The following is a 20,997-nucleotide window of genomic DNA, read 5'->3' as shown; positions in this document are numbered from 1 at the left end:
CAGAGATGGGCCAAGCAGGAAATATTGAGGAGGCAGGGGAGCTTGGCAAGCCAGCTCCCAGCCTCCATTGCGCAATAGAAAAGAAGATATAAATGGCAATAACTCTGCAAATACTTCACCAATAAAAGTAACCCGTCTTTTTAAAGAGTACCCGTCACCTAACAATATTTTCTAAACTAACTCAGGCTATGTCCCCTAACTACTCCTAACACTCCTCCCACCCTAGAAAAAAAAAATCAGAGCTTTAAAAAGCCCTGTATCATACCTTTCTTCTTGCTCACATAGTGAAATTTCCCAGCAGGAGAAAGTGGGTGTTTCTCAGCAAGCATGACATCACTGAAGCCTGCTGGGGGACAACTTCCACCCTCACATTGTTGCAGCGCTGTGATGAATAAAAGACCTCAGGCTCTGTGTAACAGCTTTCAGTCTGTGTATCTTTCAGTGAGGCTCTGTGCAGCTGTCAATCAAGCTCTTAAACAGATTTTGACTAGATTGAATGTGTTCTGGCCAAGAAGGGATACCCCTGTTGACCAGAAGAATACAGCAGGAAAAACTAACATAAAAAGTTTTGTTTAATGGAAGCCAATTACAAAAGTTAATTATTTAGCATAAGGAATCAAAATTAAAAATCAGGTTTAATGGCAGTGCCCAAAGCTGGTTGTCTGCACTACAATATACTACAACATATTGGGTTTAGTATGGGTAAACAACCTGTCCGTTTCTCTTTAAGAGGTTACCACTTTCAATTCCAGAAAGAAAAGAAACCATTAAATCCTTACATGACATAAAATCAAAGAACTGGGTAAAGTAAGTTTTCCCCCTCATTTAAACTTTTTTTTTCATATCCCCAAACGTCAGAACACACTGAACCACTGCCAAGGAAAAGGGAAAGTTTTCACTGAAGATATTTTTGTTTACACTCAAATTTCTACTGTCTGTTTCTACACTCTGTATGCCGTGGATTGCCATAAATTAGATGCCAAAACACAGAAACTCTGTTAATAAGGAACATGTCCTTTTTTCTGCAACCCAGATTTTAAATTCGCTTAAAAAAACTTAACACATTTTTGGCAAAAATAAATCTGCACTGTATGAACTATAAGGTAGATATTTATGGAAATAACAGAATTCCACAGCAGGCTGAATTTACAGATTTTGTCATGGAATATGCATCTAATGCACCAAAATCTGCCATATAAAAACATACTGTTAAAGGGGTACTCCACTGGAAAAAAAAAAATTTAAATCAACTTGTGCCAGAAAGTTAAACAGATTTGTAAATTACTTCTATAAAAAAATTCATAATTCTTCTAGCTGCTTTACAATCCACAGGAAGTTCTTTTATTTTTGAATTTCCTTTCTGTCTGACCACAGTGCTCTCTGCTGACACCTCTGTCTATATCAGGAACTGTCCCGAGCAGGATAGGTTTTCTATGGGGATTTGCTCCTATATGGGCAGAGGTGTCAGCAGAGAGCACTGTGGTCAGAGAAAGGAAATTCAAAAAGAAAAGAACTTCCTCCATATTACACAGCAGCTGATAAGTACTGGAAGGATTAAGATTTTTTGATAGAAGTAATTTACAAATCTGTTTAACTTTCTGGCAGATTGGTTGATTTAAAAAAAAAATGTTTTCCAGTGGAGTATCCCTTTAAGTGCTCCAGAACCACAAGATGTTCAAATTCCTGGGCAAAACATATGTAAAATTAGCTGATTACCAATAAATGCTTAATTTTTTTTACCCAAGCCAACATATACCTTCAAACCTTGTATTTGCTGCAAACATTTAAGCCAGTACTAAACTTGTTTTTCTGGGTCATAAATTACAACAAAACTAAAAGGATTTCAGATGTCAGGCATACGCGATCTGAGGAGGATGTCAGTCATCCAAAGACACTGGTATAGGAATATGCCTTAGGTGGTATTTTAGACAGTGGAGGTAAAGTGTATTGTGTTTGCAGACACAGTAAGAGCATTTCACTGTCAGCTTTGTCATGTGAAGAATTTTAAAACTAAATTTCTGAATGCCATAGAAAGCCTCAGGAATTTTTTTTTACATCTGTTTAGAATATCGTGCCTCAGCATAAATGGGTACAATGCAAGTTGATCAGTACCCTGTCCAGTACAGTCATATTTTGAAGGCAGCATCAACATATGACGCTGCTGTGTGTCGGGGCCATCACTAAAATGGCTATCCGGCAGCGCTGACTGCTTTAGCCGCCACTGGATAGCCAGGGCCGGTAGGCCGCATGTCCTGTGGGCTGGCACAACAGTACTGTATTAAGAAGACTGGGCCCGCTTACCTTGTTTCCTGGGGCCGTTCATGCAGGAGCCAGGCAGATGACCTGTAAACTATGCGGACGCTGTACAGATACGTTGGCCGAGTAATGATGTTCCCAGAATCACAGGGCCAGAGTCACTGCATCTGCATCAGTTTGTGGAATGGCCTTTTCCAACCGGTAAATGAAGTTATCCCAGGGAAGTGAGCTGTGCAGAAGCCGCCGGACCTGTGCAGCACCATCATCATCATCTGAGGGTGGTGGGGGTGATCTAATCTAAGGGGACTACAAACCTACTGAAGGGGGGGGGGTCCAAGCCTATCCCAACCAGTGTGCCTCCAGCAGTGGAAAAACTACAACTCCCAGCATGCTCAGTCAACGGCTGCACAGGCATGCTGGGAATTGTAGTTATGCAACAGCTGGAGGCACACTGGTTTGTTAAATAATCCCCTACACTCAACATACAATGGTCGTCCAGGAACCAATTACCAGTTTTCCATAGAGATATGTACTCGACATACGATGGTTTCAACATACAATGGTCCTCCTGGAACCAATTAATATTGTAACTTGAGGGACCACTGTACAGGGAAATATGCTGACCAACAAAAAAAAAAATGTAATAAAAATAACACATTCAGACAGAAAACTTTGTTTTCTGCAACATTCTGCATGCAGCTATGCCTCTGGCAGATATGTAAATGATTACAGCTGTGGTCTGATTACACACTGTGTCTTGCCACAAGAGGGCATAAATATGCTCGTTCTGCTACCTTTTTTTTTTTTAAGTTTCAGAAGCTACTTTTGGGTAGTGTAGCTGTTGGTGAGATTGTTGACTGCTAGACATGCCTCTGTGGTAGCCTAGGGGGTATGTAGGGTAATTGGGGTGTTGCGGTTCTGTATAATAAAGGGCCACTGTTAATCCTCGTCACTCGTGATGCCAGGGTGAGGGTTAAAACTCTGTAATGATGCTGGGCCTATCACCACCCTTCCCAAGAGCGATAGGTGAGTGTAAAATAAATGGATTGTCCACAGCAGTGCTGAACTTAAAACTTGCAGGAACTTTACTGAAGATTTTCTGTACATGCAGTATCGGTAACAGTCCAGATAACAGAGTCCATATAGACAGCACAGTAGTGACTGACAGTTTCTTAGGACCGGAAAGTTCTCTTAAGATTAGGAGGATTGTACTTGCATAGATCCGCTGGATTTAGGGGTTAGATTTGGTCCAGAGGTCTTGTGGAGATAGCGGGGAATTGTAAGAACTATCCGTCTCTAGCGCAGGCCTAGGCCGCAAGGCTTTGGCCTAGTAATTGTCTTGAAAGCTGCGGAGGTCCTACCTTGTTCAGAGTCAGCAACCCAAGAGAGAGATAAAATGGCGCAGCTCCCTTATATGGGCAGGGGCTGGCCGTTTTGGATTGGTCCATATCAGCTGTAACTCACCGTTACAATGGATTGTGGGAGATCACCTGACTAGAACCACCAAAGGTCCTTTAGCAAAACCCTAGAGTTCTGTGAACCGTGTCACATGACCCGCAGGTCCTGTGACGCTAAAACCAGTGAGTAACACCATATACATATATTTACATAGATAATACTTACAAATATGAAGTTACTAAGGGGTGACTAGGGGTTAATTAGGGAAGCAAACCCAGAAAGTCCTAGGGACTCTAACTTTGGGGACGATAACTAAGGCACAGTATGAAATACGGTGCCGGGACACCACACCTCTATGACACACTTACAGATATTTTGCCCAGTTGACAGACTTTGAGACTGTTTGACCATTTAGACTGTTTTGACTAAGCTGTTAGGATTAGAGAGAACAGGCTCTGGATGGCCCAGAGAGACCACAAGAGGATCGAATGATCCGTCAACAAGCATGGGCAGCTCTCAGTTTTTAAAGTGATCTACTGAACGGGCTCTGGCTCTCAGAGGAGCGTATGCTCCAGACGGCACATGCTCCATTAATTTCTAAGGGAGTGCCAGAGATGCCCGAGTTCAGCACTTGGGTCTCTTCAGTGCTCCCATAGAGAATGAATGAAGGACATGCAGTATGTAGCTAAAGCTCCTTGCAGAGAGCCAGGGCCCCTTCAGGAGATTGCGGAGGGTCCCAGCGGTCAGACCCCCGCAATCAGACATCTTCTATCCTGCCCACCCCTTTAATATTTTAATGGTGCTGGCATTGTATGCAAAATAGCCTTTTGTAGTCACAAAAGGTGCAGGCTCTCTCAGTTGTAGTCGCACTGGCGATACCCAAGATTGGCCCATCACAGCTTGAGTGAAATCCCTAAGTGCTGGAGATAGAAAGCAATGGTGCAGCACACAGGGATTTATGGGAGGCAAATTCGGGTGTGTGACAACTGAGTAAGCCTTCATCTCAGGGACTGGAAAATACTAATTTACATATGATGTAGGAACAAGATTCATTTCTACAAAATGTGCCATCACTTTCTATATATATATATATATATATATATATATATATATATATATATATATATATATATATATATATATATAAACGTATTATGAGGAAGCCATTTACCTGCACTATGTGGTACAGGAGGCTCTGTAAGTGACAGCTATGTGCTGACAGGTTTTCTTTAAAACCTAATATCGTGTAGCCCCCCCCCCCCCTTTCAGCCAAAACAGCTCTGACCCACTGAAACGTGGGCCCCACAAGGTGTCTAAAAGTGTCCTGTGGTATCTAGCAACAAGACATTTGCTGGTTGGTAACCACTGCATACTGGGACCACCACACAAGACCTACTGTTTTAGATATCCAGTTGTTTAACCATCACAGTTTGGCCATTGCTAAAATCTTTACACTTTTCCTGCTTCCAACATAACTTCAAGCAGCATGTGCCTAGTATTTCCCACCCCTTTGATAAACATTGTCACAATATAATCAATGTTACTTTCAGCGGTTACATTTCCAGAGGAAATAATCTTCTGGTAAATGTGTGTGGTTTATGATGCTAGCTAAACTTAATATATAGCATACCGTGACATGTATTTGCAGGCGACCTGTTAAAGGGGTAGTCCATTGGAAAACTTTTTCTTTTTAAATCAACTGGTGCCAGAAACAAACAGATTTGTACATTACTTCTATTAAAAAAATATTAATCCTTCTAGTACTTATCAGCTGCTGTTATGATCCACAGGAAGTTCTCTTCGTTTTTAATTCCTATCTCCCTGTCCACATTGCTCTCTGCTGACACCTCTATCCATGTCAGGAACTGTTCAGAGCAGGAGAGGTTTTCTATGGGAACTTGCTCCTACTATGGACAGTTCCTAAAATGGACAAAGCAGACCCTATTAAAGATGGCCATGATGTCAATATATACTTATTATTTTAATAATTCACTTACATGATCTCCATGGATATATTCCATATCTAAAACAGCATTCGGACCAATGTGTGCGAACAACCAGTCTACCAAGTAATACCATGGTTTGCCCCATTTTACCTTGTTCTCTAAGCTTGTAGCCTGGGGTCCCTTAATTTTTTTTTGTAGCTCTCAACAGTGGAAAGAATGAGTATCAATGACGAACATTAAAATGGTGAAAAACAAGAGAGACAAGAGATGTTGCGATAAAATTATTTTATATACATAAATGCATATTTACATTATAATACTGATCTGAAAAGAATGATATACAATAAACATTGCAAGATATGCTTAGTATGCTAAAACAAACAATTAAGAATGATGAACCACAACAACAGATTAGACACCAATATTCTTCCATAGGTAAACCCTCCCATACCCCGGTTCTGAGAACTCAGAAACAGGTGCTTAATAGCCTACCTATAAGTCTGATGATAAATAACTTTGAGAATATCAACAAAAAAAGTGGATTTGCTGCCAATGTGATATCATTTAGTAAGTGCATTTGTACATAGTCATGCCAGGAATGGGACTTAAGCACCTACGTTCACAATGAATATGAACCCTACACATCACACAGATTGTTTCCACATGTATAGTGTGCCTTCAAAGTGCAGGTATGAGTAGATAATGTGAAACCCTTGTGGGCCAGGTTAAGTAAAACTATTCTCATTATGAGATGCCAAGTCACGTCAACAATTAGAAGTGGTAAACTACTCCATACTTTGAGTTAGCATCTAAAATGCGAGGTATAGCCCTCCAAATACATGGCTGGCTGATACACAGGAAACAATTAGAGAATGCCTTAAAGGGGTACTCTAGGTGGAAAGCAAATTTTTTATTAAATCAACTGGTGGCAGAAAGTTATACAGATTTGTAAATTATTTATATTTAAAAATCTTAATCCTTCCAGTACTTATCAGCTGCTGTATGATCCACAGGAAGTTCTTTTCTTTTTTTCTTTCTTTTCTGTTTGACCACAGTGCTCTCTGCTGACACCTCTGTCCATGTCAGGTACAGTCCAGAGCAGGATAGGTTTGCTATGGGGATTTGTTCCTTCTCTGGACAGTTCCTGACATGGACAGAGGTGTCAGCAGAGAGCACTGTGGTCAGACTGAAAGGAAATTCAAAAAGAAAATAATTTCCTGTGGATTATACAGCAGCTGATAAGTACTGGAAGGATTAAGATTTTTAAAATAGAAGTAATTTACAAACCTGTTTAACTTACTGGCACCAGTTGATTTAAAACATTTGTTTTCCACCGGAGTACCCCTTTAAATGTACATTAGTGCTCTATAGGGTAGTGTACAAGGCAGGAATTTCATTACCTCTTACCAATAAAATTACAGTGACAAATTTCAAGTGAAAATTAAACTGTGGTACAAGAAGAGTGTATTAGTAGAAGTAAACTTTCAAGTTCTGTGGCAGTGACACTTAAGATGGTTTATCTACAATATCTTAAATTCCAACTGGTTTTAACCACTTAAGGACACGGCCCATTTTGGCCTTACACGGGCACTGTCAGATACAACTTTTGATATATTGTAAAGCATGCAAAATAGGTTTTGCAATTGCTTTCATTAGAAATTTTTCAGTATTTCATACTGAAAAAGCCAGTCAAACAACTGCCCCCCCCCGCCTGCTTGGACACATACTAGTCCTGCTGTGTCCATGCATCATCATCTATGTCATGGACACACTTCCTTGATTGACAGCTGTGAGTGCAGGGCTCATAGCTGGAGGAAAAATCCTCCCACTGTCAGCTTGTGTCCCGCTACTGTGAGTGAGGACAAGCTGGGAGTTGTAGTTTTGCTAATGCTAGGGAAGATGTGAGCAGACAGCATACTGAGGGAGGGGGCGGAGACCTGCACAGTGAGGCCACACCCCCTCCCTTTGAGAGGAATTCAGACTAGTGAGCTAAATTAAAAGTGTAATAATAAAATAAATAAAGGTGCTAGACACAAAAATTAGATGTACATGGTCAGGATCACATATTGAGTGATATATTTAAAAAAAAAAAACATTTTTGGCATCTGACGGGTATGCTTTTAGGACACAGACAATTTTATTTTCGCTTTTTACTGTCATTGATGACATGATACTGTGGAGTTTTATCCTTTATGGAAAAAAAAAATAAAAAAATTATATATATATATATATATATATGGTATATTTCATTTTCGCTGACTGTGTTAAGCAGTTTAACCAGCATGCTGTATATTTTTATTGTCTATGAGTGGACCATACCTACAAAAAAACATTTTTTTTTTGTAGAAATGTGGTTGTGACAAGGTTTCACTGTAATATGGAATTCATACCTCCGAGTGTGGGAACTTTCCAAAAATATCTGTCTGGTGAATTAATATTTCCAATAATTCCTCTTTTTCTGTCTATAGGTTTAGACAATGCTGCCATACTGGAAATATAGACAACAGATTTGTGTAAGTTAGGCTATTGTTTAGTCAGATGAAGGATTTTTTTTCTGTCACAACCAATATGATGTTAAGGCGGTTCCACAGCCTAAATAAATGACTCCTCCTGCAACGATATATGCAAAATATTATATACACAATTAACTAAATGAGCAAAAAATCAATCACTCAAGAGTAACTGTGAAAGTGGGAGCTCTACTCTGTAATGTTGTGAATACAATGAGCACCTAATGGATAGGGGAACACAAAGTATTCACACATGCTAAAATGTGTAAAGGACAGTCGTGTGGACATATTTTCTTTAAAGCACCACCATACATGTCTAATGGGATAGAGAAAAGAAGAACAGACCCACATAGCTCCAGTAGTAAATGCAACCAAGCAACATTTTTTCATCTGAAGAGGGTAAACAATTCTTTGGCTGTACTCCGGTATGAACAAGAGCAACCAACTTGGATTTGCTGTAATCAATATATCTTTTAAAGAAAAATAACTAACCGCCAAGACCAAACAAAAGCAACGTACACAAATTGTCAACTTCACAAGTAAAAAAACTCTTCTAGACTAAACTTTGTATGTGAAAAATCCAGCCTTTCTCAGAGCTTTATGTCTGCTGTATAGAATGGAAAGACAAACGATGGATGGGGTCAGTAAGGGTAATGCAGAAATTACATAGTTTGAGGCGAGGAATTTTCTTTCGCGGTGATGCTCCAAATGTTGCTGAATTGTACATAGATTTCAAATGTAGACTGAATTCTGGATTCAGCACCATGAAACCAAAGCCATGTAATAATACAAAAATGAAACCTCATGAATGAGTGACAAACTACATCCTTCATGACTGGGGTCAAAGATTGGAATCAGTTCACTCAATGCTTAGGTGAAGCTCACAATTACATTGTGGCTGTATTTTGGGCCAGAAAACAAAGCTTAAAAGGGCTATTCCAGGAACAGTTTTTACTTGACTATGCTAAAGGGGCTTTAAAGTTAGTGTAGTACATAATATAGTGTCTGTACCTGTGCGTGATGGTTTTCTCACAATTCTTCTGTGATTTTCACCCCAATATTTATTTTTATCAGCATACAAAATGACTGTTGTCTCAGATTTTTCCCAGGTTGCAATGCGGTAAAGACCTGACTCACTAGTCAGCTGATGACAGGGCGCCTGCCTGCTTCAATGGGTGGAGGGATTGCTTAGTGGGAGAGAGATCAATCTGCAACTAATACAACAGCTGTAGGCACCCTGACTGAAAACCACAGGTCTTTTGAATGGATGCAGCTCATTTATGTTTCAATGGGTGGGGTGGCTGATGTGTGGGAGGGAGGAAAATGGAATTATGGGATTTGTAGTCAAAAAAAGAAAAGTCAAACAGGAAATCAAATCAGTTCACAAAAAGCTAGCCACGGTAATATGGTAATCTTACAACAAAGCGATTTAGCCCAAGACAAGTGCAGATCCTTCCTAAGCATGTCCATTACTGTCTGCCTATAGCAACCATTTAGTGCTGGGGTATAGCAGGCCTACTTTGGACAACATAATTTATAAATTATCCCGTTTTATCTGGTTTTTCTGATACCTGCACAAACTACATCATAAATTATGCTAAGCATAAAAGTATACCCAAAAAATTCAGGGAAGGAAGTTTCTAAAAGTGGTTGCTTTGGGTAAAAAGTCCAACAAACTTGGAATCAACCAATGACAGACTGAAAAACAGACAGAGGGGGAGATTTATGCAAACCTTTGCAGAGGAAAAGTTGACCAGTTGCCTAGAACAATCAGATCTTTAAAGGGGAACTCCGCTGCCCTGCTTCCCGAGCTCCGCTCCAGCGTCCGGAAGTTTATTGTTCCAAACGCTGTGAGCAGGTTTCTGTGTTCAGTGCCACCCCTCGTGACATCACGCCCGCCCCTCAATGAAAGTCTATGGGAAAGGGGCGTGACGGCCGACACTGGGGAGAGGAGCTCCGGAAGCAAGGCAGCAGAGTACCCCTTTAATTTTTGAAAAAGGCTTCTAAAAAAATAAAAGAAGAAATCCGATTGGTTTGCTATGAGCAGCTTAGGAAAGAAGAAGAGAAAGGCTGACAATTATGTACACCTGCGCACCATGACATTTTACAAAATCAAATACATTGTATTAATTGCACAGATTCCACAGACATTTAAAACCACTTAAAAACTTTAACATAGAGTAAAGGATACAATAAAGAAAAAAAAAAAAAAAAAAAAAAAAAAAAAAGATATACTCACCCCTAAAGGAATGCATAATAGTCAAAGATGGTCCCCAATCACATATTAATAGTCCTGAAAAAGCAGTCTTGGTGGGCGGTGGAATGCGTGGGGCCATTCCCCTATGGGTGGTTGGTGATGTCCCTGCATATAAGAGTTAATTTTCATTCATAGCTCACATATTTCTCTGTTGTATTGCACTGTGCCTGTTGTCACAGTATTTGCAAGAGAGACATTTGCACTTTATTACATTTATAGGAGGTCATATTTTTCTGCTATAAATGTAAGGTAGATATATATTTGTGTGTATTCTTTTTTTGTATTGGCTTTTATGCATTCCCATAGGGGTGAGTGTAGTAAGTTTTTTTTATTGTATCCTCCACTTTGATATGTTATTGTTTTTAAGTTGTTTTAATGTCAGTGCATTCTAGGTTATTAAAATGGACCACTGGGACCCATCTCCAGTGTTTCCATAGACAATACATAGAGGGCAGGGCAATACACGCTCAATACAGTGGGGAGAACCGGGGCTCCATTATAGAGATTGTGAGGTACCAGCGGTCAGACCCCTGTTATCAGACACCTATCCACTATCATTTGAATGGGAGCATACTCCTTTAAGGCAGTGGTTCTCAAGCTTTTTTCCCTGAGTACGCCTTGACAGCCCATTCCCAAAAAATTGTACCCCCATAGAGACATTTTGTAGTGATTATAGTATAATTCATATGCTTTACTTTCTCTATAATAGGCCCCCTTTTCCTCTCCCTATGTCCCCAGTCCAGATTTACAGGTGACATCTTCTCTAACCGGAGTTGTTTACTTTTCTTCCCTATCTGGCCTAGACCACCATTAAGATTTCTCCCATACAAGACATCTCCACAGAACCCGCCAAGCAAACATTTAAGGCTCCTTTCTGTAGTACAATACTAACCTCTTTACAAACTCCCCATGTTTATTGTCACACAGTAATAGTACCTGCTTTGAATCCCCATAAAGTTGTTAGGCCCCCTTTGTGCCCCCAAATATAGCTGTAGGCCCCCAAACTGCCCCCATAAATAGTTGTAGGCCACCATACTGTCCTGCTTTGGTGCTCCACTGCTCCATGGAACTTTTGCTATGGCTCATAGCAGTAGGTCTCCGGTCTGCAGGGGTAGTGGAGCAACAAAGCTGATAGTAGTTACTGCCCACAGCAGCCCAGTGCCCGCGCTTCCCCTTTGCTGTTCTCCTGCTCCACTCCTCGGTGCAGTGACATCAGCCAACAATTTCTTTCAACGTGGTCCAGACCAGTAACCAGTGGCTGCCATTACTGATTTTCAAGTACCCCCTGGAGAACTGCTAAGTACCCCTGGGGGTACTTGTACCCCAGGTTGAGAAACACTGCTTTAAGGGGTTCATCAGCATTTTACATCTAATGCTTTATCCACAGGGTAGGGGATAAGTGTCTGATTGCGGTGGATACAACAGTTGTGCTCCCCCAAGAGCACCTGCACAACGCCTGGCTCTCCATGTGCAAGGAGCGGGGTCCACATGAGTCTGTGGGTCTCTTTCTATGTCAGATACTCACGGTTTCTTAGCACACTTTCTAGAATGTAATGGTTTCCCTCAGCTCTTCCTTACAGCTACCCCAGCTTGCTCACTCCCCTCCCACATCACTCCTGCCAACTGCCCACCAAGAGCTGCTGCAGAACATTTCAGTACACAGCAGACTATTACTCTGCAGTGAGAAAATCCGCACCATCCATTGCATACTTTCCCTGTCTCCTCCTCTGCCTGTGGCATTGCTAAGCACAAGGCAGCACGGCATGAACTCACCTTCATTTCTTCAATGTCCCAATAAGGGTATATTCACACTGAGGAATTGTGTGTCATAATTCGGTGGTGTGAACCGCTAACAGTGTGAAAGGGTCTTCCGCAGACCTGTTCACACTGCAGAATTTCAGTGGTGGAATAGTCCACCGCTGATCAATGCAAAGAAAGAACATGCTCATTCTTTGCGCAGACATCCGCAAGCCCTGCATTGCTGTCAATAGTGATGGCCCGCGGCTGCACGGTGCTACCGCCAAAGTATTTAGTCGGTGGCAGCCAGATGAATACTATGCTCATGGAATTCTGTGAGCGGATATTCCGTTCACATTACTCAATGTGAACACACCTTTAAGATATATGTGTATATATATGACAGGGAGATGGTGATGAAATCACTCAGGGGGCGGGGCTAGAGTTCAGAGACAAAATTTCGCAAAGCTTCCATAAACAGCGGAGAATAAGGAGTTGTCTTGTGAGAGAAGAGCTGGGACGCTTGAGACTGAAAATAAAATAGTTACACAACTTTCTGTCAGGGGTAAATCAAGCAAAAACATGCTGAAGTCAGCACAATTTTTGATAGACTATATTAGTATGTTATATATATCTTGGGGTGCTAGTTTTGTTTAAAATAGATTTTCTCATATTGGAATACTCCTTAAATATCTACTATTGTACCTTTTGTTCCTAGTGGTTTATCTCTGTGGCACACTGGAACTATTACTAAGTGGGATTTTCCCCTTGGCCTGCTAAGAAGCTGTATCCAGAAAAGAGCAACTTAGTGCACTATTGACAGCAACTAGCGATATACTCAATACAGACATGCCTAAATTAACCCCACAAGGTAATAATATGCAATGGAAACTATTTGTTTTCACATTCGATAAGTGCAAAATTATATATGAAGGTCACCCTGAATTTAAGAAACCCAACAATGATTCATATCAGCATTATATATCGGATTATCATGTGTAAAAGTAGAACTGTCATTTAATAATGTAGGCAATTTGAAGTCTTAAGTTTTACTTAATTACAGTGTCCATCATTTCAAAAACTTTTAGGGCTGCAACTAAATATGATAAATTAAATAGTAACAAAAAAAGCGGAGAACAGGAAAAAAGAGAATATATATGTAAACAATGCTCATTATACAGTGTTAAAAAAAAAAAAATCTACTCACTACCAGCACTGTGATGATTGGGCCTGGTATGTTATACTGCTGCTCACAGCCAATCACTAGCTGAGCCGAACAGCACTGTGGCCAGTGACTGTAAAAAAGAAAACAAAAAAACACAACAACTCACTCCCAACAGATAACCCCTATAATGGGAGACAGTGGGAACAGCATTGTGAAGAATTAACAGGTGGAAAAGGAATAGCACCTGTAGGGTTAACCGGGAGGAAAGAGAGGGGACAGCACCTAAAGAGTTAAAAGAAGGGAAAGAGAGGGGACAGCACCTGAAGCTTTAACAGGAGTGAGAGAGAGGAGACAGCACCTGAAGGATGAACTGAGGGAAAGAGAGAGGTGACAGGACCTGAAGCGTTAACAGGGAATAAATAGAGGGAAGACCACGGAAGGGTGAACCAATAAGCTGGATCTTCGCTGCAGGGGAGAAGGAGCAGTTCACAGACCTTGGCCGTCCTCCCTGCATCAGGACACTGCAGGAAAGATGGAGAAAGGAGCTTCTGGCAGGTGTCGGGAGAGAAGGCTTCTCCTGACAGGAGGCGGTGTTCACTGATGATGCTTCCAGACTGCACTCCAGGCCACGGTCTCCGTGCTACAGATAGGCCGCACATGCCATATCTATTGGTTGCTAGGCCATGCCCCTAACATCCCAGGAAACAACCCTAATGGCTACGACAAATTGATAATGGAAATTGTTGACAGCACTGAGACCCTGACCAACCAAAACTTTTGATGTATCTGTGATATATCTAGTTTTTTTTTACATGAAGTTACAAGCTTTTCACAACCCTTCTATACCAACTTCATCTAACTCATCCTAAAGAGCCAATGCTATGTTGTGTATCTCTAAATAGCGACACTCAGGTGCTGTAACCAATGTCAGGGGGCATTGGGTAAAGCAGTAGAATGGGATGACTGAGCTGCGTCTGTACCTCGTGCTCTGCTGTTCCTGGCACTGTGTATTTACTGGATGGAGTGACCAAGGCTTTCTTTCTCTGGTATTGGGAACAGCATCTTCTATTGGCATTTAGAGATACACAGCACAGGGAGCAGCAGAGTGCGCAGTGCAGCCATGCTGCTGACCTTACACAGCACAGTAATGGCTCTTTAGATGTAGTTTTAACATAAAAGGGTTGTGAAAAGCTTAAGTCTTCAAATCTCCTACATTTTTAAATAAAAAAATAAGGACGACAGTTACACAACAGAAAACAACAGGTTCTGTAGTTCTAAAAAGCTACTCCAGTGAATAGGATTAAAACCTTGGTCTACATGATGCTGAGAATTAGTTGTTCTCTTCCTCCACCCACATGGCAGTCTTTATCACATAGTTGGCAGCAATTTCTTAAATTAAGTCTTTAATATTCCACAAGCCCAACTTCACGTAATTTTCATACACATTTTTTAATGGTATCATTAAAGGTAACTTTTGAAAAGCCAAACATTAGGCAGCATAGCAAGAAATCCAAACAATGCCATGTACCATTGTGGTATATTTAAGATATAAAAAGCCTGTAGAAAAAGTGTAGAAAACTGATTTCCTGCTGTGAGAGCTGTGCCACACAGGGTCCTTGAAGGCTATGGCTATTTCAGAGAAAAGCTGCAATATTTTATATATTTGTTAGGCAGCAAAGAGTTTTAGCAACATCAGGGATGTGGAAATCCTATCGCCTGACGCCTGGGACATGAAGTTTCAGGCGCCGGGTAGGGGAATTTTTCCTGCATTTACCCTGTATCGGGCAAGCAGGGCCGGACCGACTTCCCCCTTTATTTTTATAATGCCGTGGTGATGTGCAGACTGACAGGAGGAGGAGTGAATGCAGACTTGCATGGGATGCAAGTCTGCACCTCACACCGACACTCAGGGTATATGGTGCGGGCTCCCAAGTCGGGAGCCTGCTCCATACCCCGTGGCCCCCAGCTGATTTCAGTAGCTGGGGGCCGCCGCTAATTGCCTGGCCCACGACCGCTACTAGCCCTATAGATCGCCGATGTCAATTTTTAATTAGTAAAGCATGGCGGAAACTAAACAAATTTGTTATTGGTGTAATCAGGCTGACCTAAAGTATTAAAATAACATTTGACCATAGGGTGAACGGCGAAAACTAAATTTCACCTCACAAATAATTTTTTTTTGTTTTAGTGCATAAGTTATGGAAAAATGAAAGGTGTCATCATAACGTATAATTGGTCCCGCAACAAACAAGCGTCATATGGGTCTGTAGATGGAAAAATAAGAGTTATGGCTATTATAGGGTCGGGGAGGAAAAAACAAAAGTGCAGAAACTAATAAAGACCTTATTTATGAACTATTTTGGTTGAAATTATATTGTTTACCAGGACAAGTAGATTTTCATGAGGGACGTAGATTGTGTTCTGTTTTAGTCCCTTGGACAAGTAGTTTAAAAAAAAAAAAAAAATGTATTTCCACACCCCTGAACAGGATATATGATCTGCTATATGCTCAACATTGGCATCTCTTACATGGAGAACAAATGTAATCAAATAAAATTATTCATAGAAATACCCCTTAAGGGTCAGTTCACACATCCTTAAATTTGCTGCAGCAGATTTTGCTGCCCAATGACTTTATTGGGTGGTAAAATCTGCTGCAGCAAAAAATAAGGATGTGTAAACTGACCAAAAGGGTGTATTCATATATCCAGCACATGTTTCATGCTGCAGATTGCAATGTAATATAATTGACTAAACACAGCATGAAATATGCACAGGAAACTGGACGTATGAATATAACCTCAAAGTGTTTTTTTCATTTGTCACAGGAGATTCCATGTATACATGACAAGTGGGGGTCCTTGAAAGTTAGAAGATTTGGACACAATATCAATGCAGTATGCTGCCAGGGGGTTCATCTATCTTGATGGTGGCACATGCAGCTGTAGAAAGCGGTAGCCTTTAAAGCCTCTGTCTGACAGCGCCCTAAACGGACCAAAGAAGATGCAACAACTAACTTTTGTAGCAGTTATTCTACATGTTTTACAATTCACATTCTGATATATACAATAACATTTAAATAGTTACAGACTATGAACTCTTGCTATACATGTCCTTAATTCCAGCATGGCAGAAAAAAAAGAATGAAGATATTCATTAGGTGGATGGGTTTAATACAACATTGGTTGTCTATTTAAACTCTTATAGGACACGGTTGTTGATCAGGTAAAATTCCACCAGTTGGTCAATACACTGAAGCAGCTTACAGACACCAAATTGAAACAATATGTAGACTTTGATATAATAAACTAATACAGACACAAATAAAAAACACATGTTCTGGAAGAGTGCTCCAAATATATACCAATGCACATTCAGCTGAGAAGATGAAGCAAGGGAGATGCCCCTGGCAAAGAAAGAGGCAGGTGACTTGAACTGTGCCACAAGACACCAACACTGTTGCTTAGTAGTATGTTTTTAGAGAACCCTAGAATTGGCACTTAATTCTGCAGTTCATCACTGCATGTTCAGGCACACTGAGTTTATGCCACATATGCATATTTGATATTAAGAAAAATGTTAAAATAGAATATCAAGTTATCTACAACACAATGTATTAAAGCTTAGAACTGCGCAGTTAAAAAGTGGAAAATAATATTTAAAAAATAAATAAAATAACCACGCAAAACTAAAAGTGATAAAAAAATAAGCTAAAAGATTTAAACAGATCTTAAAACATGGAGACGTCTGTATTACCATATTCTAGTGCAGCAGCGCCACCTACTGGAAATTAACTGTAAAAAAACAAACACAAAAAAAAACTGACAATTCCAGGGCTGAGAATTTCTTGAACATTCTGTCCATTTACAAGGACAGTCTTTACAGATTTCTAAAGAATTAGTAGTATTTGAAAGTCATATTTCATTCTGAATGATACTGGCACGTATGCAGAGCAGCTGGTGAACAATTCAAAGGCATGTGCTCTATCCCATTATTCCTGAGGAAACTGCTAGCCAGTGTAACCTAGTCAGTTACATTCCACAAAGCTATCTTCAAGTATGTTAATGTATTGACTACCATCCAAGCCTGCAACGTTTTGCTCAGCAGCAGGTTATGGTCTTATCTGGTAGTAAAAGGAGTGAGCAGCTTGTGTATACAGCAGTCTTCTATCTAGGGGCAAAGAAATGGAGAGGGCTCATACCTTTATAGAGTACTACAACGCCATTATTGGCTATGTATTCCCTGCTAGGATTGTACCTATTAACAGTACAGTAGTGTGAAAAATAACATTGAAATAATTATTCTAAATAAATTACAGTACCAATGATTTTTCTTAAATGTCTATCTACATTTATGTTGTATGTTCAAGCACTGTGGAAATTCAGTGATATAATTTACATAAAACTATTTTACAGTTATTTAAGATGCAAGATTTTTCTTCTAAAAAAAATAAAAATAAAAAAAGGGGGGGGGGAACCAAGTTAGCTACTGCGAGTCTTCTTGAGAGTTTGTTTGCTCCTCGATAATTTGTTTGACTATTTCTGCCAGTTTGAGGCGATCGACTTTATCTGTAAATCCTTGACCTAAGAAAAAAGACAGATAAAAAGTTACTGTGAAAGGGTCCTGCATTCAAATAGAAAAATTAAAAGGTTGAGCCCTTTCCATTCCTTTGACTGGCCAAGAGGAGAAGCATATCAGCTTACAAGAGGTGCAAACACAAGCTGCTTAAACAAGTAATGCACCCCCCATAGACTCTTTTTCTATGCATTTTTATAGATGCCTTAACCTGTTAAGGACCAAGGACGTACCGGTACTGAGTCCTTTATAGCGCGCGACAATGATCGCGGTGCCGTGCGCTATTAACCCTTTAGACGCAGCGTTCAAAGTTGAACGCTGCGACTAAAGTGAAAGTAAAACAATGCCGTTAGCTTAAGGGGCTGTTCGGGATAGCTGTGGCGAAATCGCGGCATCCCGAACAGCTGTAGGACACGAAGAGGGTCTCCTACCTTGCCTCCTGGTGTCCGATCGCCGAATGACTGCTCAGTGCCTGACATCCAGGCATGAGCAGTCAAGCGGCAGAATCATTGATCAATGTTTTCCTATCAGAAACCATTGATCAATGTAAAAGATCAGTGAGTGCAGTGTTATAGCCCCCTATGGGAGCTATAACACTTCAAATTAAAAGTGAAAAAAAAAGTGAAGATCATTTAACCCCTTCTCTAATAAAAGTCTGAATCACCCCATTAAAAAAAAAACCTGTGTAAATAAAAACAAATATATGTGGTATCACCGCGTGCGGAAATGTCCGACTTAAAAAAATATATCATTAAATAAACCGTGCGCGAAAAAGAATTCCAAAGTCCAAAATAATGTATTTTTGGTCACTTTTTATAAAATGAAAAAATGAATAAAAAGCGATCAACAAGTCCGATCAATACAAAAATGGTACCGCGGAAAACTTCAGATCACGGCGCAAAACATGAGCCCTCATACTGCCACATATGCGGAAAAATAAAAAAGTTATAGGGGTCAGAAGATGAAATTTTAAACGTTTAAATTTCCCTGCATGTAGTTATGATTTTTTCCAGAAGTACGACAAAATCAAACCTACATAAGTAGGGTATCATTTCATTCGTATGGACCTACAGGATAAAGAGAAGGTGTAATTTTTCCGAAAAATTGGCTGCGTAGAAAAAGTTAAAAAATTGCGTTTTTTAAAATTTTGTCTCACAATGATTTTTTTTTCCGTTTTGACGTAGATTTTTGGGTAAAATGACTGACGTCATTACAAAGTAGAATTGGTGGCGCAACAAATAAGCCATCATATGGATATTTAGGTGCAAAATTTAAAGGGTTATGATTTTTTAAAGGTAAGGAGGAAAAAACGAAAGTGCAAAAACAGAAAACCCCCTGGTCCTTAAGGGGTTAACCCCTTAAGGACCCGGGGTTTTTCCATTTTCGTTTTTTCCTCATTACCTTTAAAAAATCATAACTCTCAATTTTTCACCTAAAATCCATATGATGGCTTATGTTTTGCACCACCAATTCTACTTTGTAATAACGTCAGTCATTTTACTCAAAAATCTACGGCAAAATGGAAAAAAATCATTGAGACAAAATTGAAAAAAAAAAACCCATTTTGTAACTTTTGGGGGCTTCCGTTTCTACGCAGTGCATTTTTCAGTAAAAATGACACCTTATCTTTATTCTGTAGGTCCATACAATTAAAATGATACCCTACTTATATAGGTTTGATTTTGTCGTATTTGTGGAAAAATCATAACTACATGCAGGAAAATCTATACGTTTCAAATTGTCATCTTCTGACCCCTATAACTTTTTCATTTTTTCATTTTACCATATATGGGGCGGTATGGGGGCTTATTTCTTGCGCCATGATATGAAGTTTTTAGCGGTACCATTTTTGTATTGATCAGACTTTTTGATCGCTTTTTATTCATTTTTTCATTACATAAAAAGTGACCAAAAATACGTTATTTTGGACTTTTTTTGCGCGTATGCCATTGACCGTGCGGTTTAATTAATGATATATTTTTATAGTTCGGGCATTTACGCACGTGGCGATACCACACGTTTATATTTTTTTATTTACATGTGTTTTTTTTTTTATGGGAAAAGGGGGGTGGACTTTTGGACTTTTATTAGGGAAAGGGTTAAATCACTTTTTTTGACACTTTTTTTTTGCAGTGTTATACCTCCCATAGGGGGCTATAACACCTCACACACTGATCTTTTACACTGATCACTGCAAAGCCATAGCGCCGAACGGACACACCGGAGGAAAGTAAGAGGACCCCCGCTCACATCCTAGCTGATCGGGACACCGCATTTTCACTGCGGTAGTCCTGATCAGCCCCACTGAGCAGCCGGGAAGCTTTTACGTTCGTTTTAGATGCAGCGTTCAAAGTTCGACCCGATATGATATGGGGTCACCGCGTGTTATATTGCGGGAGCCGCCCAAGGACGTAAATATATGTCCTTGGTCATTAAGGTGTTAAAAACAGGGGTGTTCTTGTAACTTTACATCAGGATATATTTCACTAACCCTTAAAAATATGATGTACGTGTGCCATACATTAACAGCTACTTTATATTAACCACCCAAAACATACGGCCAAGCAGATCAGTGCACATATCAATGCCCTGTGCACAAAGACTGTACAGCTCATTAATGTGCAGCCACAAAGCACTACTGTACAGGTTCTTTATCTATGCATGCATGCAGTGCTTCTAGAATATCTCTGGTCTAAAGGTTTCCCTATTTTTTTCTGTTGGCTTCACACACACACTTCACACAAAAAAATCTCATGTTAAACTAGAAGCATAAGAGAAGTGCAGTAGAGGGCTCATTCCCCTCTATGGCAGCCTCTCTGCAATAGGGTGATAGGTGTTGTCTGATTTCCCTTTGGTCAGCAGTCATCCAATGTCTCAAAGATTTTCCTATATGATTTTTAGGATCTTACCATTCCAACTGAAACTTTGTAATGTGTCTCGCAGCAATTTACAGTCTCTATTGAATTCCCAGGCTTCCAGCACAACTTCATTCAATTTTTCATCTTCATTTTCTCCTGATAAAAATTCAAAATAATAAAGGTTAACAAAATGTTCAAAACATTGTGTGTATCTTGTTTGCTTTAATGGGCCTTAATGTGGAATAACTGACACTACAATTTATTGTCATAAGGTTTGAGAGACAGGGACAGGAAT

General features: G+C 40.0%; 1 protein-coding gene across 1 annotated transcript in view; it reads right to left on the bottom strand.

Moving 5' to 3' along the window:
* Window positions 1-6,871: 6,871 nt before the first annotated feature.
* The window catches only part of MAPKAPK5 (MAPK activated protein kinase 5), a 74,525-nt gene continuing 60,399 nt past the window's right edge, over window positions 6,872-20,997 (bottom strand). The window contains exons 13-14 of the mRNA XM_056536541.1: window positions 20,754-20,858; window positions 6,872-17,852 (exon numbers count right to left, since the gene is read on the bottom strand). Of these exons, the coding sequence (XP_056392516.1) occupies window positions 17,755-17,852; window positions 20,754-20,858 (203 nt within the window). The 3' untranslated portion in view covers window positions 6,872-17,754. The remainder of the gene's footprint in view (window positions 17,853-20,753; window positions 20,859-20,997) is intronic.

Source organism: Hyla sarda, chromosome 1 (genome assembly GCF_029499605.1).
Source record: "Hyla sarda isolate aHylSar1 chromosome 1, aHylSar1.hap1, whole genome shotgun sequence".
In the NCBI taxonomy this organism is placed as follows: domain Eukaryota; kingdom Metazoa; phylum Chordata; class Amphibia; order Anura; family Hylidae; genus Hyla; species Hyla sarda.
The sequence above is the reverse complement of the archived record's forward strand: the minus strand, read 5'-3'. Positions and strand labels throughout refer to the sequence as shown.